Raw genomic sequence first — 27125 nt, 5'->3', positions numbered from 1 at the left:
AAATAGGTTAAGTCTGTGACGTAAATTTTAAATCGTTCCAATACGATTCCATAACGCGGGTTTAAATTTTGAATCGTTCCAATACAATTCCACAACGGGGGTCTCTGCATTTGCTATCGGTTTTTCATATGTATGGAGTGCCGGTAATTTACTAAGAAAAATACAATCTAATAAACATTTATACATTTTGGTTCGGTAACGTTTACTTTGACGGGTTTAAATGTCAAAGTCATACAAAACAAAAGGCCACTAGTAAAGTTTTTTTACACGAGGTACGTGATTGATAATTTCCGTATGGAGTCTCTGATCCTATGAAACATAAAAAGTTAATATAGAAAGCATAGCTAATTTCAACCAATTAGCAAATGGACCATAGACAAAAGGCGTCTGATTGGTTTATATTAATTCAAATTGGCGCCAATGTCAAGTGACCTTGCACGTTTACGACCACGATAATAAAACGTTATATTTGAAACTTATAAGCAAGCAAATATGAACATTTATGCCTAGAATTAGGCCAAATTAAAGGTGAAAGTTTCATGTCAATATTTTTTAAATGCGATATTTCAACTCCGATAGTGCAAATTTTCGTATATTAAAATATTTTAAACGTTGCCCATTGCCGAATCTTGGTTTTAACTTTTAATACCACGTGGCGATGCGTTATTTTTTGAATTTCAGCAGTTTTTTAAACTATTGTAAGTTTGATAAAGTAATTAGAATGTAGCTGAGAAAATATTGAGTGAATATATCAATAATCTGCGAGTTGTTGTTAAACGGTGAATGGTGTATGAATTGAATAACACGATAAGACCTCCATTCTTTGTTTGTGTTATACTATGAGCCCTGTCAGACCATCAGTCGGAATATCATTTATTTTACGCACGCACGCCGACCTCAGTACGTTTGGTTCGAGTTAAGATCTGCATTAAGCTGTAAGTGAAAACTTTTTATTTACTAGTTTATTTAAATCACTGGGTTTTGCATGAAATACAGATTACTCGGATCGTTGACATTATCAACAGGTGGTTGCGGATAGAAATGTCAACAAATTCGCGAATCACGTCTTAATGTTTTAAGAAATTATTTAGGTTATAATAAGTGTTTTCATAAATATAAAATATATATTTTTAATAGTATTCTTCTAACATATTAATATTATCGATTGATTGTTCATACATCGACAAAAGTGTATATTTTAAAATTAAAATAAAAACTAATTTATATTTTCGGTAATGAAAAAATATATATTTGATAATGTGCAATGACAGGATTTATCGCCGTACATTTTTATAGTTATTAAAATGCATTGGAAGCTAACAGCAACATAAAATTCTTTTACATTTAAACATTTCATCATATCCAATGTATTTTTTATATTTTGTTTTTTATTATTTTATGAACGTTCAGTTCATTTGATTCTACATATATTTAAAAATATAAAAGCTTTTAAAGCTGAAATAAATAATATTCTACATATATATCCAAAGTAAAAGCTCTTAAAGGTTTTAATGCTGAAATAAGCATAAGAAATGAAAAGATTATCTTGCCTTCATGTACACCCAAGTTGACATTTCATCAATCTGATAAGGTGCTCTATGTACCATTGAAGGGTCAGACGTAGAATAACTGTCAAAAAGCGCATTTTGAGATAAAAACAAAAGAAATCGTACCAACTCAATATTTTGTGCACTTTATATTTTATTAATTTATTAAACTTCTTGGAAAGATTACAAGTGTATATTGGCGAGGTCTCGAGGTCCTCTCCCCTCGAACTCCTCACCTGATCCTTGCTCTCATCAATTTAAAATATCATCAATTGAATAATATTTTAATTATTCAATCATTTGTGCCGCAACTGATAATAATAAATCATAATAATTCCTCGTAATTAGTGTTTATTTCTTCTTTTATGTATATAAATAAGCACTATCTCCTCACTAATTGAACAAACAAACCTTGATTACTGTTTTTAATTTCTTTTGGTTGGTTGGAAGATATTATTTCATAGCAATATGGCCGCCGACAGTGATTTATTAGGGTAGGCAGTAGAGGTAGGTAGTAAGGTAAGCTTAGGAAGGTAGGGTAGGTACTGGTTGCGTTTTTATGTCACGCGGGTAAAGTTAGGATAGGCACTGCTTTTATGCCTATATGGAATGTATGCCCATGGCCGCCAATGTACATATGATTTGTACAAGAAGTGTAATTAATATTTCAATTTTTTTTTTTAAAGAGAAATATTTGTGTTTTTATTATTTACACAAATATTTAAATTTCATACTATTTCTGTGAGCCTAAGCAGCTCATTGTTAGAAATAGGTATCAAATTGTGGTAGAGTGGGTTCGAACCGAAAAGTTCTGACTTAGGAGTCCGCGACACTTACCACGGGACCACAACAGTCAATATTTTAAAATAATAAATAAAAAATTGTTGATAATTTAAAAAAGAAACTCAGCATAAAAGAGCTATTCATAGATGAACAATGGAAGTTGGTAGATCTGAAATAGATTGCATCATTCGGCCATGTCGTATTTGATTGCGTGTCATAAACAATCTTTATTTTTTTTCCTTCTCAACATAGATGAAGAAGAACATGGAAGTCTGGGTATTAAAGGGCTTATAACCTTTCATAGGCTGGTTAAGTGAACACTTTACACACAAGTATCATTCACCACTCTACCATGATTGATAACCACACTACTCAGTTTTTTGGACTCCTAGATATCGCTCACTCCTTTCAAGAACGTCATAAATAAAAAATCGTCAATTTCAGTTGTGCATGTTTTCGGAATGCCCAGAAAATGTACTATATCTCAACAAAAGAGGTATATTTTTAACTTGATATTTACCCGCTACAGGGCAGAAAGTGTTGTTTTTGCATTTTGAAGAAAAGGTATTGATTAATTATTTTTTTAAATATACTAGTTATTTTTCAAATGGAGAAAAAACCTTCAGGTTTTACCTAAAAAGATCTGTTGCACAGTAAAAAGTTCAGTAAGTGGCTTGATATTTATTTTTAATAAATTGTATTATATTTTTAAACTTTAAAAACATTCTCCTGAAAAATCAAGTTTTTTTATTTATGACATTCTTGAAAGGAGTGAGCTATATATCCTTGAAAAAAAGGTGCCTCAGTACGTTTCTTCGCGTTACGTGGAATAAAAAGCCCTGAAAATAAAACTAACTAACTAACTAACTAACCATCACGCCGCTTCCCCGCAGGGGTAGGCAGAAAGAATAGAGCGCCACACCACTCTGTCCTTGCAAACATTCTTCGCCTTTTCCATGTTCATGCATCTCCTCATACATACCCGCCGATTGTTACGACTCCTAACCTGACCACTTTCAAGTATTTGGCATACCTGATCGTGCCATGTTTTTCTCGGTCTTCCTCTGTTTCTTTTCCCACTAACATTCGCCTCATAAATTTGTTTTACCGTTCTTTCCTCACTCATTCGTTCTACATGTCCAAACCATCTCAACACACCTTTCTTAATTTTATCGATAATGCTTATCTCAGCTTTGCATTCCTTCCTTATTTCACTATTCGCACATCTATCATACATCGTTTTGTCGCACATTCTTCTGAGAGATCGCATTTCGACTGCATTCAGTCTACTTTCATCCTTCTTTTGCCCTGAAAATAAGTATTGTAAAATATGTATGATGATAATAATAAAACCCTTATCCGCACCCCAATGGTGCATAGGGCACTGCGTCATATAAACGCAGTGTTATCTTGATCGTTTACACATGAAGGAAAGGTGATAAGCCCTCCGCTTCAGGTACCAGTCCAGGGTAATATTGAATAAATATGACAGTGAAAATAATCACTGATATTTATTTTACCCCCCTTGGGAATCGAACCCGGGACCTCCAGAACGGTAGCCGAGCGTGCTGACCATTACACTACGGAGGCGGATGTATGATGAAATATTATATAAATAAACAAAGAAGTGTTATTGGTAATCAAATAAGATGGCTGTCGGCAGTAATTATTTAGGTTAATTACTGTTACAGTGACGTGTGTTGTTGTTATTCAATAAATGAAGGCATTTTGCTTATCTCGCCATGTTTATGCAACGTTTGTGCATTTACAGTACCGCTGTGCACCGAATTGTTACTGCTGTTGGATAGATGGCAACGCAGATAACCTCAAGTTCCCTTGGCTCGGGATGTAACCTTGCAAGATTCACATAAAATTTCATCACCCATACGTGCTTACATCACGACCAGTGCAAGCAATTTGTTTACAGTGTTTATTTAATAATTTGTCGGGTTGTGGTCCCGTGGTTAGTGTCACGGACTTTAAAGCCAGAATTTCTCGGTTCGAACCCACTCTATCACAATTTGATACCTATTTCTAATAATGATGCGCTTAGGAAAATTACCGCTCACAGAAATAGTATGAAATTGAAATATTTGTGTAAATAATAATTCACAAATATTTCTCTTAATAAAAAAATAATAATAATAATATTAACCTGGACTGGCGACTGAAGCGCAGGAGTGATCACCTTGCCTTCAAGTAAGTAACGATTAAGATAATAATAATAATAATAATAAAACCCTTATCCGCACCCCAATGGTGCATAGGGCACTGTGTCATATAAACGCAGTGTTATCTTGATCGTTTACATATGAAGGAAGGGTGATCAGCCCTCCGCTTCAGGTACCAGTGCATGGTAATATTGAATAAATATTACAGTGAAAAAATCACTTATATTTATTTTACCCCCCTTGGGAATCGAACCCGGGACCTCCAGAACGGTAGCCGAGCGTGCTGACCATTACACTACGGAAGGCGGACAAAAGGCGGACGATTAAGATAACACACTGCAATATGATGCAGTGCCCTATGCACCATTGGGTGCGAATAAGGGTTAGAAGAAGAAATTTAATAGCCAAAGAGCCATAAATATGCACATAACAACGATTAATAAGGATCAGATTGGATAAGAGATATATGCGAGATAGGGAAGTCTGGACATTGGCTGGCTAAAGTGTTCACTTTATACAGTGTGTAATATTCACCATTATTGAACATCCATAGCCCATTAATTATTGAAACCTGTATACATCATACATGCAATGGTCTTATGGTGGGGACTGACCGACATCTCATCAAAGATGAAGAAGAATATGGAAGTCTGGGTAAGTCTCTGCTAAATAAAAAGCTTCTCAAGCCAACCATAGACGGCTGCCTTGATCTCATACATGAAGTGCCATGAGATTTATGATATATGCATGAGTTTCAAAAACTCTAATGTTGTTTAAAGTCTACATCATTTTGAGTGTGTCCAAATACTTGTTCACAAAATCTGGATTTTCTCCAATTACAGGAGTTATTTTCAGACTTCAGAAGTCAGACTTCCATATTCTTCTTCATCTTTGATGAGATGTTACAAAATAATATGAAAATAACTCCTGTAATTGGAGATAATCCAGATTTTGTGAACAAGTATTTAGACACACTCAAAATGTTGTAAATAAATTATCTGGTCAAATTATAAGCTAAATAATAAAAATGAAAATCGTATTTTCTGGCGTTTCTCATGTGTGTGATTATAATCCAGAATTCGGACCTCACATACTAATATAAGAGTTTCTGCTTAATAAAGCTTCTTTACATCTCACCAATAGATGTCTCTAGTGAAGTTCTAGTGATTCAAGAACAAGGTTTCTAAATTGGTTCATATATATAGAACTTCCAAGAATTTGAGTAGTGTGGTTGTCAATAATGGGTAGAATTGGTGAATGTGACACGTGTGTAAAGTGATCACTTAAACCAGCCTATGACGGTCGTCAGCCCCGTAAATGCCCAGACTTCCATATTCTTCTTCATCTTTGATGAGATGTTACAAAATAATTGTTTAAAGTCAATGCTGTTTATCATTACATTAGCTGAAGTTGATGTTGTACTTTAGATAACGTTCCTGCATCTCATAATACAGTATTTAGTAGTGATAAGTTCAACCTCCAGCAGAGAGGTGACATCATGACCCGAACGTACGTCACACTGCGCTCCACATATGTGCCTGTTGACTGCTCTTACTAGAACTGATCACATCCCCCTTATCACATTCTTCAACATGTAACACTTATCATGTTTTTATCTTCAGATTATCTTACAAAGGGATCTTACCGACTTTTATTGGTGTGTGAAACGAAGAATGTCACATATCGCTCATTCTTTTCAGCAACATATATCAAAAAACTTGATTTTTCAGGAGAACATTTTTAATGTTTAAAAATATAGTACAATGTATTAAAAATAAATTACTAACCAGTATTGAACTTTTTACTGTTCAACAGATCTTTTTAGGTAAAACCTGAATGTTTTTTCTCCATTTGAAAAATATTAAGTATATTTAAAAAAATAATTAAACTATACCATTTCTTCAAAATGCAAAAACAACACTTTCTGCCCTGTAGCGGGTAAATATTAAGTTAAAAATGCCTCTTTTGCTGGGATATAGTATATTTTCTGGATAAAAAAAACATGCACAACAGAAAATTGTCAATTTTCGATATGTGACTTTGTTGAAAGGAGTGAGCGATATCGCTCACTCCTTTCAAGAACGTCATAAATCAAAAAACTTGATTTTTCAGGAGAACGTTTTTAAAGTTTAAAAATATAATACAATTTATTAAAAATAAATATCAAGCCTCTTATTGAACTTTTTCCTGTGCAACAGATCTTTTTAGGTAAAACCTAAATGTTTTTTCTCCATTTGAAAAATATTAAGTATATTTAAAAAAATAATTAAACAATACATTTTCTTCAAAATGCAAAAACAACACTTTCTGCCCTGTAGCGGGTAAATATTAAGTTAAATATTTACTTCACTTTTGGTGGGATATAGTAAATTTTCTGGACTTTTCGAAAACATGCACAACTGAAAATTGTCGATTTTTGATATATGACGTTGTTGAAAGGAGTGAGCGATATGTGCTTGTTGACTACTCTTACCATCCTCCTTATCACATTCTTCAACATGTCACACTTATCATGTTTTTATCTTCAGATCATCTTACAAAGGGATCTTTCCAACTTTTATTGGTGTGTGAAACAATTCTAAAGAATGTCACATACATTGGATAAAGGTTAATAATAATAAAACCCTTATCCGCACCCCAATGGTGCATAGGGCACTGCGTCATATAAACGCAGTGTTATCTTGATCGTTTACACATGAAGGAAAGGTGATACACAGGTACCAGTCCAGGGTAATATTGAATAAATATGACAGTGGAAAAATCACTTATATTTATTTTACCCCCCTTGGGAATCGAACCCTGGACCGTAGCCGTAGCCGAGCGTGCTGACCATTACACTACGGAGGCGGACGATAATAATAAATGGACGAAATAATAATAATAAATTTGGATAACTTATATAGCGCCATTTTCGTAAAAAGATACCTCAAGGGCGCTTCACTGTGAATGAATTGGGGAAAATATTATGGTGGAAATGATTTAGCAAGCAAATGTGTTTTTAGTCTTTTTCTAAAGATCATCTCACTCTCGCTATATCTAACCATTGGTGGAAGAGCATTCCACGCCGTCGGTCCTGCAACAGCAAAGGCATGCTCGCCAAATTTAGTGCGTCGGTTGCGAGCTGGTAAGATCACTTTGCCCATTGCAGATGTTGTAGCCGATGGAAGCGTGAGACGTCTATCAACCAATTCATCTGGAATACACAGCTCCTTAAGATACTCTGGAGCCATATTGTGTATTGATTTATACATGAGTAGGCAGAGTTTATACTCAACCCTTTCGGGAAAGCGTAACCAATGGAGTTTGTGAAGTAATGGGGTGATGTGACTGAATTTAGAAATTCCAAAAATTAGTCTCGCTGCTGCGTTTAACACAAAGGTTACTGCTGTATTATAACTAGGGCAGGCAGAGATAGGAAATTTGTGCACTATTTGGCAATGTTTGGCAATTTGTGCATTGAATGATTAAATCAAATTAAGACTTCGTTTGAAAAGGCCGATTGATATACCATACCCAGTATCAACATTTATGTTAACACATTGTTGTCAGGTAGTTTTTTTCATCAACCCCGACCCTAATAATTATACTCGGTCTGCCGCCCGACCCTCAGTATACTAATCACAAGTAACCGCAACACCCAATTTCCATCTGTACAACGTTTTTTGGCGTCTCTCGCGCTCTACCAAAAGTAAGCAAATACAACGCTTAGAAGCGTCTCCCGCTCTCTACTAACAGTATGCAAAAGACGTTTTTAAGGGTTTCCCGCAAACAATGTGTTATGAGATTTTCCCCTTTAGTTACTTTTATTTGTATCAACCATCACGCCACTTCTCCGCAGGGGTAGGCAGAGAGAATAGAACGCCACACCACTCTGTCTTTGCAAACATTCTTCGCCTCTTCCACGTTCATGCATATCCTCATACATACCCGCCGATTATTACGACTCCTAACCGGACCACTTTCGAGTATTTGGTATACCTGATCGTGCGATGTGTTTCTCAGTCTTCCTCTGCTCGTTTTTCCAATTACATTAGCCTTATAAATTTATTTTACCGTTCTTTCCTCACTCATTTGTTCTACACATCCAAACCATCTCAACATCTCAAACCATCTTTTATTTGTGTTTTTTTAAATTATTATTACGGGGCTCGGGTATAGGTAATAATAACTCGTAATTAGGATGCAATCGGTTTATTCAACAGGTCGCCATGACAGTACAATGACAAGTGTCTACAGGGGATGCTGCATTCGTCTCATAAGGGATATAACGTAAACATTCCCCGCGTACACCCCGCCCTGCCCCTAGCAGGCGCGTGGGGTCATAGTTCATGTTGCTACAAATATTACGCCGTAACACTATAATATTCTCTTGCAGGTCTCATCCAGCTATGGAGACAGGTGAGCGTGCGGAGGGGAAGGCTGGAGATGTGGTGATACACCCTAAGGCCGGAAGGGGTGCTGTGTCCTCAGGTTAGTTCTGTGCCCCCGATATACCAGCCTAGACATATTGTTACATGTATCGATTCGGCAGTCACTTTGTGGTAATATCTATCCTTTTTCAATTTTAGTTTTACATGGAATATATCACAATTTCTCAAAATGTGTTGTGACATGTGTTTCCATGCATTCCGCATCTTTTTCAAACAATAATATGAAAATAACTCCTGTAATTGGAGATTATCCAGATTTTGTGAACAAGTATTTGGACACACTCAAAATGTTGTAAATAAATTATCTGGTCAAATTATAAGCTTAAAAAAATAATAAAAATGAAAATGGTATTTTCTGGCGTTTCTCATGTGTGTGATTATAATCCAGGATTCGAATCTCACATACTAATATAAGAGTTTCTGCTTAATAAAAAGCTTCTTTACATCTCACCAATAGATGTCTCTAGTGAAGTTCTAGTGTTTCAAGAACAAGGTTTCTAAATTGATTCATATATATAGAACTTCCAAGAATTTGAGTAGTGTGGTTGTCAATAATGGGTAGAATTGGTGAATGTTACACGTGTGTAAAGTGGCCACTTAAACCAGCCGATGACGGTCGTCAGCCCCGTAAATGCCCAGACTTCCATATTCTTCTTCATCTTTGATGAGATGTCAAAAAAAAAAAAAAAAAAAAAACAGTATACGGTGTTATGGATATTAACCGTTTTAGTGCTAAGCAATTTTGGCAAAAATAAATGAAAATTGCTATACACATATTGATTAATTTAGAGGAAAAAATGGTGTCAAATAAAACACTCTAACTTAGACAAATATCAATCAATTTTATTAATTATTTTTGCATTATAAAGATAAAATGTTTATTGTTTATTAATGTTTATTAAACATAAAGTGATATCAATATTATTGTATTTTATTTCTTTTAGAAAATAAAAAATAATAAAAAAATAGCTCAAGAATTATGTTTTGCCGCACAAATAGCGTGTAGGCCTTTCCTACAGCGTACGCAAATAAGGCGGGATCGCTTTATCCCACTCCCTCTGTTGCTACACACCTCGCACTGGCGTAAGTTACGTCCCGGTAATTTTTCCAGCGCAAATTTTTTCTTTGATGAAGATGGTTGTGTTAAAACGCTATTTTTATGATTCATCCACTCCTTTTCGAGATCCTCAATAATTTTCGATGTGAATTGGAGCCGGGTCATTTTTTTTTCGGTAGTGTTGGAAACATACAAAATATAAGAGTTGAGTACCATTCTTCCAAAAATGTTGAATACTACTTTTTTCCAATATTTTAGGGTTCTTTGCTCGTCCAAATACACGTACAACATTTTGTCAGATTCGTCCACACCTCCCATGTATTTGTTGTAGTCATCAATCATGCTTGGTTTCACTTTTTCGTTTTCAAATTTCCCTTTCTTTTTCTTGATCGTCACACTATTAGTATCTGCATTGGATGAAATCAATATGACTGGCTTTGGTTTGGACTTTTTGTCTCTGAATGAACACATCAAAACATTTTCATGTGCTAGGTATTTGGCTTCTCCTACGATTGCTTTCTTAGCTTCTGGAGGAATCTCTTTTCTGTTACGTCTTATTGTTCCAGTTATATATGTATTTTGTTCCAAAAGGGCTTTGGCCAATCGTAAGCTTGTGTAAAAATTATCTGTAAACAAATGATAACCTTTGTTCAGGTAATTTCCAATTGAAAGCAATTTTTGCACTACCGTAAATCCAAGACCATATTTTTCTACCGAATCTCTGTCATCTGTATTTTTAGCTCCTTTGTAGCAGAAAAAACCCAAGCAATATTTGGAAACCGAGTCGCACAGCATCCAAAATTTGATTCCCCATTTATGGTGTTTTTTGTTTGGAATATATTGTTTTATCGAAGAATGGCAGTGAGTACCAACTAACGACTCGTCGATGGATAGTTGTTGATTTGGTACATAATGCTGATGAAATACGGTATTTGCATGTTTGACAAGCACATCAAACCTGCCACATGGGTCATAATTCGGATGGCCTGGTTCAAATAATAATCTGTTATCAACCAAGTGAAAAAACTTCAAAATCAGTTGGAACCTATCCCTTGAAAACATTGTCCCAAACCATGGTATGTGTCGGGAATTTTTTATCCAATAACTACTAATTGTTGGCCTTCTCGTTATTCCCATTTCGAGTATGACAGCAAGAAAGGCTTTCATTTCGTATATTGTTGTCGGCGTCCACTTTTTTGCTCGAGAATTATCCGATACAGTGTGCGAGGCCAAAAACTGTGCAGCATATCGATTTGTTTCCCTTACGATGGTTTCGAGCAGTGATATGGTAAAGAATATGTTGAAATAGGTTATGGGTGTGCCATCGGGAGGAGGCGCCCGCCTAGGTCCAGGAGTCTCGAAAAAATCATTTGTTGATTTAGAAAACACTAAAGTTGGTGTTTCTTCTGTTTCTGTAGATGAAGAGGAGGTAGAAGACTCACTTTCAATCCTCAATCTTTTTCTTCGATGCGTTATAATACTGCTATCATCACTATTTGTATCTGTCGTTTCACTCCCCGTAGAATCACTAGGAATCGAATCAACGTTCGAAATAATAGCACGTGACATGGTTATTTTTTAAAAATAATATAAAAAAACGATAAAAGTTATTTTTAAATGTATAAGAATGCACTCTCATCACAAATTACGCGCGAGGTTAGCGTACGTGCACTCCCGCGGAGCACCGAAAATACACTGAAACTCGCAGCGCTTTTGCGCTGCGCCGCAATTTTCGATACAAACGATCGCAGCGCTTTTGCGCCGCGTAGCATTCTAACGGTTAAAACCATTAATAACTTTGTGGTTTTGTAATAAAACACCGAAATCGGTAGTCACGAATAAGTGTTTATAAAAGTGGTATTACACAAAGTGAATAATGGATGTTAAGGAGAGTGTTTTACAGTATACGGTGTTTGAAAATTATATGGAATGCATTGAAACACGTGTCACAGTATATTTTGCGAAATAGTAGTATTTACCAAGTAAAACTTAAATTAAAAATACACAAATTGATATTTATTATTATTATTATTTTTTTAACACATTAGTTACGGCAATGTTTTGATAAAACTGTATCTTGAGGCGGGCGACATTAGACAGCTGTCCGGAAATATAAAATATGTCAGTGAACTTCATATTTTGAACTTGAGGTTGAACTCGAAAGCAATACAAAAATGGTTAAATGGTCTCTAACGTCTCAAAATAAAATCATATTAGTCCACAAATCACAAAAGTAAAAAAAATGTTAAAAACACTAATAAAATATTAGAAAATAACAACACAGTTTAACAACCGCCGAAAACTCAAAATCTGCGAATAAAAAATGATTTATGGGCTTTCCCCACACGCGTTTATTGCTTTGTAAGTACCAACTGCCGACTTAAGTAAAGGACAATGATCTTTGTATTTTATTTCATTTTAGGACAAAAAAAAAACGCACCGTCTGTATCCATTGTTTAAAGTTAATTTGTAACATTTCCTTCAAAACAGATTACGACCATTAGCTATGTTTTGAACCAGTAAATATCAGTATTATTTTTATATTACAACAACATCTATCCACTACACAACAAAAGCAAAAAGGCCAAGAGATTAGAAGTTTATGACGTGTTTTTTGTATACTAAATTGAAGGTAGCCGAAATGCACAAAAATGTGCACCCCGCCACCACACAAGGTTTCTGAAACGCACAAATATGTGCACACCGTACACAATGTGTTAATTCAAGTTTTATGTGGTAAATGCCACTTTTCCTTAAATTTATTATGACAAGTGTCTCGATGCATTCCATTCAAAAATGTGTAGAAAGAACTTCTTCTGTGGTCTCAATCCCGTGGATTGGTCTGCAGCAATAGATGATACCTCCTTTGCCACTCCAGTCTATTTTGCGAAACTCTCTTCAGTTCCTCATACGTTGAACAGTCCATGTCCTCGTATAAGTTGCAAAGATATTCGCGGTGTATAGTAAAAACTATTGCTATCTTTTTGTTTGTTTCTAGGGCTGACCCACGAATGCGGGGTTTTCGGCGCCATCGCCGGGGGAGAGTGGCCGACACAGCTGGACATTGCGCAAGTCATCTGCCTCGGGCTGGTTGCCTTGCAGCACAGGTACTTCACCCGTTACGGAACAAACCATTCATTCATAGATATCTTCATACCTCACCTCACCTTCAGCCTTCTTCTTGTGTCCAGTATTGAACAAAGGCCTCCCTCTAGGATTTCTACAGTTGTCTGTTAGACGTGACTCTCTTCCAGTGCAGGCCTGCCACTTTCCCAATGTCATCGCATCATCTTGCCTGGGGCCTACCCACTAATTTGGATAATTTATATAGGGCCATTTTCGAAATATACTACCTCAAGGGCGCTTATAGACGCATGGATAATAATAATAATAATAGGATGATGATGACAATGAATTAAAAAAATAAATGGATTAAAAATCTGAATGGGAGCTGGCTTAGTTGAGGTATTTAAGATTGTAGTTCGATTTCATAAAATTTAACCGGTTAAGCACGTGTTCTAGGATCGTTATTGTCTTTGCACATTTTTATTGCAGTCATTTATTCCCGAGAAGCTAGGGGTTTCAGATGAATACACTATGGTCGTAACGTACCCTTAAAGGACCAACACAAAGCACTTTATAACGCCCAATTGTGTTCATTCAGCACAGATTCTTAGAAATACACTACACCATTTAGAACCCGCGTTGCTATATTGAACGATGTAATGATATTCTTGATGCACTTTCATCAGTTAACAGCTAACCTTTGTAAACTTTTAACCATTTCAAGTTAACACCAACCACAATATTTATAGATGAGCAAAAAATTGTAGACTTGAGATGTAAATGTCCAGCAAAAATTAAATAAATGATGGACCATGGTTCTCTCAGCAGCCGTGTCGTGCGCTCGAGGAACCACACTTTTTTATAATTTTTCTGACAAAATGAATTTAAATTTAATGAGTTTAAGTATTTTATTAAAATAACAATTACATGTAAGTTATGGTAAGGGTTTTAGGTATGATTTGATATAATTTTATGTTAGAAATGGATTTTGTATCTAAATTTAAATAATATTCGAGTATGTGTAGTTAATCTGGAAACGTTGGTTGAGTTGAACTAATTTACTTTTATTCTCCTCAAACATTATTAACTATTGTAAATAATGTGTTGCAGAGGACAGGAGTCGGCGGGGATAGTGACGTCAGAAGGGGGAGACAAGGGGTTCCATGTCCACAAGGGGATGGGCCTCATCAGCAATATCTTCAGCGATGAATCCATGAAGAAGCTCAAGGGTAACCTCGGCATTGGACACACCAGGTGAGATCTTCTATCCCACTCTCCGCGTCTTCCACTGAAGCACTCTATCAATGAATGATAAATATTTTGCATTTAAATGTAGAATGATTAAAGAAATCACTTGTTTTTTACCACTTGAGTTTTATTATAGACTACATGTTTCAGAAGTTAAACTTCCATCATTCAGGTCTGTATAATAACTACTATTATTATTATTATTATTATTGTAATTGTAATGTATTATTATTATTGAAACATGTAGTCTATAATAAAACTCAAGTGGTAAAAAACAAGTGTTTTCTTTAATCATTGTTACATGTCTTACCACAAAGTTAATGCCGAAACAATTAATAAAATATAAATGTAGAATATCCCTTAGTATCTTTATAATACATTGTTTGTGGGAAATGCTTAAAAGCGTCTTACATACTGTTGGTAGAGAGGGGAGTCCAAACGAAGTTTCTGAGTTATCTCTACATGAGAGAGTACGGCTTTTATCCTTGGCTTTACCCGACCGAGTTTCTCCAGGGTATGCTTGGCTACAATAGTTTAGAGACTAGAAGGAATGTGTATTTGATTACGCATTTTTATCGATTGTTGCGCGGTATGATCGATAATCCTGAAATTATCCGAAACATTGGTCGGTATGTTCCCGATAGTTACCTAAGACAGCGTCGACATAGATTGTTTCACATTCCTATATACAGGATCAACCTGTCGATGGTTATGCCTGTAGGAAGAGCTACCGCTATATTGAACAATATCACATGATCAATAGATCTGTTCCATGTGTCCGAAGGAGTTTTCCGAAGCGGGATTCTTCTACACCTTTAGCATTAGTATTCTTGCTTATTTTCTATTTTTGTTAACGTATACGATTTAAATTAAAGTTTGTAATGTGTATATTATCTATAAATAAAATAAATTTAATTTAATTGAATTTAATTGAATTGAGACGCCAAAAAACATTGTACAGATAGGTGTTGGGTTTGCGGTTACTTGTGATTAGTATACAACTATTTAGTATACTAATTAGGGTTGTGGTTAGTGAAAAAACAATGTCTTGATATTAAATAAGCTAGAGATCTGATTTTTTAAAATGGTTTATCAATGTTTGTGAAGGAATTCATAAGATGTCACTAGTAACATGTTTAGAGCTTGTGCCCAAGCAATTTTCAACCAAAAATTTTATAAAACGGTCAGGATATAAGGTCCGAAACTTGTATACACGGCGGTCTTGTTCAGCAAATTGCCGATAAAACCAAGACGGGTGAATGAGTAATGCAATTTTAAATTATATTATTTCGAGAAATAAAAATACTTTGTGTTCTGATCCACTCACATTTTTATCAACCAACTAGTTTCGGCAACAACCTGTTGCCCTCTTCAGGGTTACATTTATTACTAATAAATACTCTTCAGGGTTACATTTATTACTATTAGTAATAAATGTAACCCTGAAGAGGGCAACAGGTTGTTGCCGAAACTAGTTGGTTAATAAAAATGTGAGTGGATCAGAACACAAAGTATTTTTATTTCTCGAAATAATATATCAAGATGATCCACAAAGCTAATGCTTTCAATATTCAAAACACAATTTTAAATTCCTTCTAATTGCAATATTAAATGAGTTTCTATTGTGAGTTTAGAGATATGATGTTGCAGATATTCGACGTCGGCTGCATCAGAGGAAGTCAACTGCCAACCGTTTGTGGTGCACACGGCCTACGGGCAGTTGGCTCTCGGCCACAACGGAGAACTCCTCAACTGTCATTCCCTGAGGAAAATGGTAATCATCCAACAAATTATGCTAAATCGCTAATCAGCTTATAATTCCATCAGTTATTTTATTCACAACTTTTATTTTAATATTATTTATTTCAACCCTTATCTGCAACCGATGGTGCATAGGGCACTGCATAATATAATCGCAGTGTTGTCTTGATCGTTGAATACACGAAGGAAAGGTGATGAGCCTTCCGCTTCAGGTATCAGTTTAGGGTCATACGAAATAAATATTATAATTTATATTTGAAGCACTAACTTTGTGATTTTCCATTTATACTTAAAATGTAACTTTGTTTTAAAATCTCTATAAATCGTAGTGATTTTAAAACAAAGTTACATTTTGATTATAAATAAATATTAAACTGAAATATCACTAATATTTATTTTTATCCTCTTGGGAATTGGGCCCAGGTTCTCCAGCATGGAAGCCTAGCGCTTACCATTACACCACGGAGGCAGACAATGTTCTCGATGCAATGTTCTCAAGCAACATTCTCTCAGTGTTTACTCAAATTCGTTTTTAAATCGAGCCTGCGATATGTACAATGTAATGCTTAATGAAGTACACATCAATAATGTTTCTTTTTACCTGTTCGGGAGTATGGACGTAAATGAAGGTCAGTGCGAATTTTCCTTAAAGCAGTATGGACGTTAATGAACGCCCAAGTCCGTCTGTCAGTTGGTATGATGTAACTTGGATAGCAATGACATCTGTGGATATTTCTGTGTAATTTTGTCATAGTTGAAAAATATTTCGAAAAGGTGTTTTTTTTATTATTAAATTATTTCAACATAAATTCTATCTTCATAATACATGGTTTTAATGGACATGAACATGGATTAAATAACCCACTCCCCAGAGAAAGTCGGACATCAATTTTTATACTTTTATACTTCGTTTTTGTAAATATTCTGTTAGTTTTCTTCTTCTTCTTTTTGTAGATCCTAGGGATCTGTTTGTGCCTCCGCATGTCGCCCTTGGGATGTTGACTCCCAGCTGTCTTTCCACCTTTTCGGAGGTCTGCCTGGGGGTCTGCGTCCTTCAGGGTTGCCTTGGAGGGCGACACGTGGAAGTCTGTCTTCTGACATTCTGTTTATATGTTCCTTCCAGTATCGCCTTCATTGTCGTCCCCACCTCACGATATCCTCCGTCTTACACATGCTCCGGATGTCGGTATTTCTTACTCGGTCTCGCAATGTGTTTCCGGTTATGGATCGGAGAGTCTTCATCTCGGAGGTTCAAAGTCGAGATTTTGTTCTGGAAGTATCTGCTCTTGCCTCAATCCCATAAGTGGCTATTGGTCGAACACATGTTTTGTATATTTTCATTTTACTTTCTATTCTCATGTGTTTGTTCCTCCACACCGTGTTTCTGAGGCATCCTGATATAACTGCAGCCTTGTTTATTTGTTTCTGAGTCTCACTGGTTTTCTAATAAATAAATGCGGGGTTGTAACGGGAAGGAAGTAAGCGTGTGGGTGTGTTCAGGTGCTGGAGCGGGGCGTGGGGCTGTCGACGCAGTCGGACTCGGAGCTGATCACGCAGGCGCTGTGCGTGCGGCCGGCGGGCGAGCGGGAGGGCGGCGCGCCGGACTGGCCCGCGCGCATCACGGCGCTCATGCAGCTGGCGCCGCTCTCCTACTCGCTGGTCATCATGGTGGACGACTGCGTCCTCGCCGCGCGCGACCCCTTCGGCAACCGGCCCCTCTGCATCGGCAAGATCCTGCCCCTCAGTGCCGGTGAGAGCAACATTCACTTATTTCATCATAAACCTACTCGGTTGTCCAAACTCAAAACACAGTAAGGGAAGTTTTTTTGGAGTATGTTTTTTTTGCATTTTTGGACTACGTCGATGCTACTCAGTCCAAAAAAATGTCGCTCACTGTGCTTTAAGTTTGGACAGCCGTACTGACTATAGTGTAGGAACCAAACATTTTGCTAACCTTTCCGGTAGTATGGATATAGATGAACGTCAAAGTCCGTCTGTCAGTTGGTATGATGTAACCAAAGTCTGTCAAAGTCCATCTGTCAGTTGGTATGATGTAACTCAAAGTCTGTCAAAGTCCGTCTGTCAGTTGGTATGATGTAACTCAAAGTCCGTCTGTCAGTTGGTATGATGTAACTCAAAGTCCGTCTGTCAGTTGGTATGATGTAACTCAAAGTCCGTCTGTCAGTTGGTATGATGTAACTCAAAGTCCGTCTGTCAGTTGGTATGATGTAACTTGTATAGCAATGACATCTGTGGATATTTCAATGTAATTTTGTCATGAAATAAAACCTAGAGATGGTAGGTTTTATTAATTTTTTTTTATCATTACATAATTTCAATCTTCGTAATTTATTTAATTTATTTCATAGATACATACATTTTTTTTTACTATATGTATTACGGCTCTTTAGGCTTGGCCTGTGTTGAGCCGAAAAACTTACATGTTGATACAATTTTTATTTATTTATTATTATTATTATTTTTTTTAATTATTAGATTATATAAATTACATACAATAGATACAATAACAATTTGCAGTATAAAGGTTTAGTAATATATAGATTACATGAAGAAAAGTGCATCTTCAAAAATGAATCGCTTCATAATAACAGAATCTTTATTATTATTAAAACCCTTATCCCCACCCCAATGGTGCATAGGGCACTGTGTCTTATAAACGCAGTGTTATCATGATCGTTTTACACATGAAGGAAAGGTGATCAGCCCTCCGCTTCAGGTACCAGTCCATGGTAATATTGAATAAATATTGCAGTGAAAAAATTACTTATATTTATTTTACCCCCCTTGGGAATCGAACCCGGGACCTCCAGAACGGTAGCCGAGCGTGCTGACCATTACACTACGGAGGCGGACAAACAATAACATAACAGATCTACCTTTAAATTTTTTATTTGACGATCACCCAGTGTATAAATAACATTTTATTAAAGCCAAAATATATGTAGAGACATGTAGTTCGATAATGCCTTAACAAAGCGAAATATTTGTCACAAGTTTTTTTTTTTTAAATAAAATAGTAGACTCAAATCAGTGTTCTATAACTAATGAGAAAAAATCACAGGCAAAAACGCTCGTTACCTCGCCAATGGCACGACTTTCAGAATGTGTATGTCACATAAGTCACTTGATATGCCTGTATGTTTCCAGAGGGCGGTGACATTGGGTGGGTGGTGTCGTCCGAGTCGTGCGGGTTCCTGAGCATCGGCGCGCGCTACGAGCGCGAGGTGCTCCCCGGGGAGATAGTGCAGCTCACGCGCAACGGCCCGCGCACCGTGGCACGCGTGCCGCTCCCGCGCGACAAGCAGGAGGCCTTCTGCATCTTCGAGTACGTCTACTTTGCACGCAGCGACAGTATTTTCGAAGGTACTTTTGGCTAAAATTTTCACACATTTTGCTCCTAGAATACACCACTCACAGGTGCCGCGGCGTAGTTTGGTAGACGCTCGACTACGAAACTGGCACCGTGGGTTCGATTCCCGCCAATTGCAAAATGAATTTAAGAAAGATTAATTTTCAATTGGTCTTGTGATGTATTTTTCACATTTACTTTCCCTATCCTTACTATCCTACCTGCAGCAAGCATCTAAAATAGACGCTTTGCGGGTTATTCCTTTAAAAAACTAAAACGCTATGAATCCTTTTTGGCACCTTTTGACGAAGTCCATATTAACACACTTCTGACGGGAAAGGTATTTCTACCCGTTGGGTGGATTGATGCTTAAGGACAGGAAGGGTATTTTTATCTTCTGCGCCGATCTCATTTCAAAGGCAGAAAATAATGTCATCCATGATTGCATGACCAGGTTACGTTAAAGAGCTCAAAGCTTCTTTTAATCAGACGCTCAGTAACTTTATCCAATTCGTTTATTATTTACTGTATTTCTCTTGCTCTCCAGGTCAGATGGTGTACTCTGTCCGCTTGCAGTGCGGTAGAGAACTGGCAAGAGAGGCTCCCGTGGATGCCGACATCGTCAGCTCCGTTCCGGAATCCGGAACGGCGGCGGCGCACGGATATGCCAGACAGGTGAGTCTGATTTTTGCTCCAAAGTTCATGTGATGTTGTAAAATATTATTTTTTAGGTTTTTGTAATAAATAACAAAATGTCAACATTCGGTCTTGGGCGTTGAGTGGGCCGAGTCGGAAGTAGAGAAAAGATGAGATGACAAATCGCTACGTCTTTCTCTTAATCCTCTTGGGCTGGAGAATGGCCAAGATATTGGGCAGGACAACCCCCTGAGTAATGGTCATGCTGGAGAGCAGCTTGTTGTCATTTTGTATGGCCAACTTCCAAACTAGCACAGTTCAAACGGGCTTCGCTTTTGCTGCTCTTCCGCGATGATAATTTTTTTTCTCGTATTGGCGTACTGTCCTAGTGCACCGTGTTTATGTAGTTGCAATTTGCATGTTCCAGTCGGGGGTGCCATTTGCGGAGGTGCTGTGCAAGAACCGGTACGTGGGGCGCACGTTCATCCAGCCGAGCACGCGGCTGCGGCAGCTGGGCGTGGCCAAGAAGTTCGGCGCGCTGTCGGAGAACGTGCGCGGCAAGCGGCTGGTGCTGATCGACGACTCCATCGTGCGCGGCAACACCATCGGGCCCATCATCAAGCTGCTGCGCGACGCGGGCGCGCTGGAGGTGCACGTGCGCATCGCCAGCCCGCCGCTGCAGTACCCCTGCTACATGGGCATCAACATCCCCACGCGCGAGGAGCTCATCGCCAACCGCCTCTCGCCGCCCCAGCTCGCCAAGCACGTTGGTGAGTGACCTCATCTTACCTAACATGATCAACTTGGTCCTTGGTTGGTGAGTGACCTGGTCTTATCTAAAGGTGGAGACTGACCGGAGCATTTCGTCGTAACGTAACATGTAACGATGCGAGCATTCAGGCAGTCAGTACACCGAGCCGAGCTGCTCGCCGCTCGTTCCGAATGCTCCATCCGAAGTCGGATGCAATTTTAGGTTAGTACAGGGTAGCCAATCTGTGGGAAATTCCCCAAACTGCGGGGAATTTGTGGGGATTGACACTAATACTTTGTTTTTCATTTGGAGTAAGCAGTAATTTTATTAAAATCACAGAACCAAGAATCACGTCTTCGTCGTCCGACATTTTAACTACAGTACGAATGCAATATTGCAAAGATTCACACAGATTTTGGGTTATTGATTCAGATTTTCAGATTTTTTGATGTGACATATGGCAACACTGAGCACAAGGCCACTAGCGAGCACTGATCGCGGTGAGTTAGCAATGCCGTAACGTCATATCGTAACATGCTCGCCGCAAGCGAGCATGTTTTGTTACGACGAAATGCTCCGGTCAGTCTCCGCCTTAACATAATCGCCTGTCCATTTGAACTATGAACAAAAAAATATAGTGTTAAAAATGTGATACATTTTTAAAGTATTTATTAAAAATATTGTCTTTAACGTGTAAAATTTTGATAAATAATGGTGGATGTATATTTTTTTTGATTTCTAGTAAAAATCCCTTTTATATGAATAGTTAAAATTTGAAATCGAAATAGTGATAAACATAATTGTAAGAATTTTTTCCAGTACGTAGAGTAGGAAAACTGACTAATCGGTGTTTGGTCGTTTATGGTTGACAGCAAAAAGCCGACTAGTCGACTTTTGTTAGTAAATATAATAAAATTATCAAAGAAAACATTTGTTTTTTTACCTTTTGAGTTTATTTAAGACAACTAGTTTCGGAAGCTAAGCTTCCATCTTCAGGTCTAAATGTAAACTGGTTTACATTTAGACCTGAAGATGGAAGCTTAGCTTCCGAAACTAGTTGTCTTAAATAAACTCAAGTGGTAAAAAAACATGTGTTTTCTTAAATAATTTCAACATATCTTACCACAAAGTAAATGCCGAAACAAATCAGAGGATTGGTACAGAAATTATTAATGTATTTATTAAATGTGTGCATTTTTTGCTATTAGTACAAAAATTAGCTTGGTTTTTTGGAAAGCGGGATCTGGTAGACCACAACAGTGCGAAGACGAGCAATTTCAGGCGTTAATGGATGATGACCCAACTCAAACTCAACAGGAATTGGCCAAAGCGTTAAATGTTATAAGAAATAATTAGCAGGTGTTTACGTTTTGTTGGGATAATTCCCCAAAATCATTGGTTAAATTGATGTTTTATCTCAGGTGCGGACAGTCTATGCTACCTGAGCGTGGACGGGCTCGTGAGCGCGGTGCGGTTCAACATGCAGGCGCCGGGCGGGGGCCCCGGGGGCCACTGCACCGCCTGCCTCACGGGCCAGTACCCCGGCGGCCTGCCCGACCACCTGCACTGGTAGGCCGGCGGAGGCTCCTCCGGCTCGAGAGATGGCTAGTGATGACTGGCGATGTCTCGCCGCCTTCAGCAAGTCACTGCCAATATCGCGAGGACTTGCAATAAACTTTCCCAAGCAAAGATAAAATCATTTTTTGCTTTGAAAATGAGAAAAAATTGATGATACAAATACAAGAGACAGTGTGTGTTCTTGCAGTATCGACAAGGATGTGTGATCTTAGTAATTTTTGCTACTATATTTATTAAATTGGCATTTACTTTATAGAATTCAACGATGTATTATTATTCAAATTAATCGAAACACGATTTATGATTATGATGAATTTATTTTTGTGACAGCTGTTTCGCCTTGCAAGGTCATTAAAATATTTGATCAATACATAATACGGCTTTCGAGTATCTAAAAGAGCTGTGCATTCAAATTTTATTATTTTTTTAAGGATGGGATAATAAAATAATAAAACCCTTATCCGCACCCCAATGGTGCATAGGGTACTGCTTCATATGAACACAGTGTTATCTTGATCGTTTACACACGAAGGGAAGGTGATCAGCCCTCCGCTTCAGGTACCAGTCCAGGGTAATATTGAATAAATATTACAGTGAAAAAATCACTTATATTTATTTGACCCCCCTGGGAATCGAACCCGGGACCTCCAGAACGGTAGCCGAGCGTGCTGACCATTACACTAAGGAGGCGGACAAAAGAAGATGGGAATTGCATTTAATATTTACCTTCCTTATTATGTACAAGGTTTATAGATCATTTAGTGGATTTTTGTTTCTTCTAGCTATAATTTAAAAAAAAAAACTAATTGGTTGATAGAGATGTCTCATACTTCAATTGGCTACAACTGCTGTAGGTAAAGTGAACTTACCAGTGCGTTCAATTTTGCATGCGTGCCCTTGCTGTTGCGGGTTCGATAGCATAGAATGCGATAGAATGTAGGATGTTATCTGTAATTCGTTTAACGTAATAGAAAAATCCTAGTTTGTTGATTGCTTTTAACAGATTCTGTACTGTACTAAATACATATAGCTGAATTTGTCTCAACAGTTTGATAATGCACTGGCAAGGCGAAAAGCTGGCACAAAAATAAATTAATTCAGTGGAATCATAAATCGAATTTTGATTAGTATTATTAATAATGTTGCTATAGTATCCGATTCTTTGCACACTCTTCAATCTCAGTGCGGCTGCGGCTGTTGATGAACATCGGCGTTGCTGCAGACCTACCGTTTTGTCTTGTTAGCCTCCTTTTATAAAATTGGACCCATGAACTCTTGAAGTGTATTTTACATATTAAAACCATTGTTATCTTTGTGGTATGGTAATATAACACTCCCCTTATCATTTATCCTTCACATTGTGTAACTAATTTAATCTAACCATATCAGCTTCCTATGTGGAGCATATGGAGTCCGCATGGAGTTGGCCACCAGCTCCCTTGCATCCTCCCTAGTCAGATCCGTGTTCCGAAGTTCTGACGAAAACTGCCATCGAATTGTCAGCAGTGGTCGTCCTGGGCGGCGCGAACCTGATGCCTTGTAAAGGAGGCAAGCTTGATGGCGGCTCTCAGGAGGCATGCGGAGTACATGGCCAAGGCAACTGAATCGCCTTTTCTTGACGACAAGTGACCAAGATTTTTATTTATTATGATGTTTAAGGCCCTATATACGTTAAATACCAACTTAACCTTCTAAATTAAAATGTAAGGAGTTATAAAAAAAATTAAAAATATTTTTTCAATGTATATTCTAAAATAAGCATTTAAAAAAATCTTATATATATTCATTTAAAAAATCGGGCGACAAATGACGTGCAGCTTCTAGCGTTGCCGAACGCTGAATGAGATCTGTAATTGCGAGAATCCCCTTGAGTGGTATTACACAAAGTAAATGATGAATGGTATGAAGAGTGTTCCTATAAGTGTAGCTATAAATCGTTATTTATTAGTTTCGTCTCTCATTGTGAACTTAATTATATTTTTAATAAATCAGCATTATATAATTTACGAAATAACTTTGCTTAAACAATCTCTATATATCGCTCACTCCTTTCAAGAACGTCATAAATCAAAAAAACTTGATTTTTCAGGAGAACGTTTTTAAAGTTTAAAAATATAATACAATTTATTAAAAATTAATACAAAGCCACTTATTGAACTTTTTACTGTGCAACAGATCTTTTTAGGTGAAACCTGAAGGTTTTTTCTCCATTTGAAAAATATTCAGTATATTTAAAAAACTAATTAAACAAAACCTTTTCTTCAAAATGCAAAAACAACACTTTCTGCCCTGTAGCGGGTAAACATTAAGTTAAAAATATGCCTCTTTTTCTGGGATAAAGTACATTTTATGGGCATTCCGAAAACATGCACAACTGAAAATTTACAATTTTTGATTTATGACGTTCTTGAAAGGAGTGAGCGATATGTCTTATAATATGTCTATAATTTATTATATTGTCCATGCTTCTTCCTCAGGACTAATACTAAAAACTATCCACAACTAAATATTCAGGAAGGGTTCTTTGGAAGTCGGGCTTGGATAGGAATCTCAATTGTCTATTTTAAATGACAAATTTTAGGTATGTCAAAATCCATTTTTTTCTTATCTCCGGGTTTCTCCACTTGGGAGTTATCATCTCAACATAGATGAAGAATAATATGGAAGTCTGGGTACCTGTCATAGACTGGTTTAAGTGTAACATTCACCATTCTACCATGGTTGACAACCCGCTGCTCAAATTTTTGAAACTCATATACATTCACACGTCACTTAATGTGTGAGTTTGCGGGAGCATCTATGGTTGATTTGAGTAAGCTTTTAATTTAGCAGAGACCCTTTCCAAGATCTATCCTGGATTATTAATATTAATAATTGGGGAGACACCTGAAAACATGATTTTCAATTATTTTATTGTCAATTAGTGTGGTTGTCAAACATGGGTAAAATGGTGATTGTTACACGAGCATAAAGTGACCACTTAAACCAACCTATGACAGGTCGTGAGCCCTGTAAATACCCCGAGTTCCATATTCTTCTTTATCTGTCGGGTTGTGGTCCCGTGGTTAGTGTCCCGGAGTCTTGAGTCAGAGTTTCTTAGTTCGAACCCACTCTACCACAATTTGATACCTATTTCTAATAATGAGCCGCTTAGACTCACAAAATTAGTATGAAATTGAAGTATTTTAGTAAATAAAATAATAAAAAAACATGTTTCTCTTTTTTTTCTTAAATTTATGTTGAGATGTCATTAAAGTCTATTTTTATATTGATATCATTGATGATTCACCTAAAATTCTGTCATTAAAATGTTCCACTTATTATATACATTTTTTTATGCATTCGTCTGTAATATCCCATCGCATTCTTTAAATTGTAATAAAAATTATTTCACTATGTATTAATTTGTTAAAAATAAGGTTAGGTAAGGTCAGATCTGACATTTGGAGGAATAGAAACTGCGTGCCTTGTCTATGGACAATATAATGTGTGATATCTTTGATTTGTGAAGAGGATCGCATCCTAGTATTTCCATAGATGTTTATTTTACTAAAAACTCTACTTCCGAATAATGTTTCTATAAGTACTATGTTGCGATGCCTCTTAAGTTCAATTAGTAATAATTTGGTATACGAGACTGTACTGTGATATCGTGCGGTGAAATTTACTACCACATCTAGGCTAATTAATGTCCATTTAAAATGTTTTATACTAAAAACTTGTTGAATCTGTTCCTGAATGTTCTGTTCTTGCAATGAAATCTGTTCCCAATTTGGGCTATGTTGAACTTTACTTCATCAGCACTACCGAAACATACAAATTAGCATTTTTATATTCTTAATTCAGCAATTCTTGTATATTTCATTTACTTTTTGGTAAAATGTTGATCTAAGTGATTTAAAAAATGCAATTGATTTAGATGTCTTCCAATGAGTTCTAATTATTATAATATACATAATTTTTTTTTATTTTAAATTTATGTTATGTATCTAAGTAACAAATAAGTTGAGTGGCAGATATAAAGTCAGGGTTTAACATTTTTATGTTTAAATATGTTACCCTGGAGTGGCATCAGAAGTGTAAGGACTGCCTCAATGCAATCACCTTGCCTCCCTGATATATGATATATGAACAGCATATTAACACATTGTTGCCGGGCATTTTTTTATCAACCCCGACTCTAATAAGTATACACTAACCCAATTCCCATCTGTACAATGTTTTTAGCGTCTCTCGCGCTGTACCAAAAGTAAGCAAATAGAACATTTATAAGCATCTCCCGCTCTCTACCAACAGCATGTAAAAGACGCTTTTAAATGTTTCCCGCAAACAATGTAGTAATCCTGAGAAGTAAAAAGACTTGGAAGTGTCATTTTGACCATTTCACACAAGAGTAATTTTATATTTTTACAGATAAAAAAAGTTAGGCTGACTGTTTAACGACTGCATCGTATTTTGATAAAAAATAAAGTTATATTGGATAGTTTATTTTATTAGAAGAGATAAGAAGATACAAATGTCACAAATTTGTATCATATTTATTTGAAATTTACAAAAATCTATGTACAACAAAAAAATTGCTGCAGAAATAGATTCAAATAATATGTTAGTGTTAACGATAGACAATTTATGATTATTATTGTTTTTACTGTCAAATAAATTAATAAATAAAAAAAATCACAAGACAATTGGTAATATTTATTTTGAAAGCTGTTAAGTACATAATA

The 27125-nt window shown here is 36.6% G+C and overlaps 1 protein-coding gene across 1 annotated transcript; it reads left to right on the top strand.

Annotated features, from left to right (window-relative positions):
• The first annotated feature begins 427 nt into the window (after positions 1 to 427).
• Positions 428 to 27125, top strand: LOC148303464 (amidophosphoribosyltransferase-like). Its single transcript, XM_088269939.1, has 10 exons — positions 428 to 935; positions 8877 to 8971; positions 12987 to 13095; positions 14165 to 14308; positions 15953 to 16076; positions 17564 to 17813; positions 19232 to 19447; positions 19981 to 20108; positions 20497 to 20839; positions 22242 to 27125. Exons 2-10 carry the CDS (start codon positions 8890 to 8892, stop codon positions 22391 to 22393), a joined length of 1548 nt encoding a protein of 515 aa, XP_088126065.1. The 5' UTR covers positions 428 to 935; positions 8877 to 8889; the 3' UTR covers positions 22394 to 27125.

Source organism: Brachycentrus maculatus, unplaced genomic scaffold (genome assembly GCF_059751285.1).
Source record: "Brachycentrus maculatus isolate JH-2025_06_01 unplaced genomic scaffold, ASM5975128v1 h1tg000368l, whole genome shotgun sequence".
Lineage (NCBI taxonomy): Eukaryota > Metazoa > Arthropoda > Insecta > Trichoptera > Brachycentridae > Brachycentrus > Brachycentrus maculatus.
This window is presented reverse-complemented; position numbering and strand designations above follow the sequence as displayed.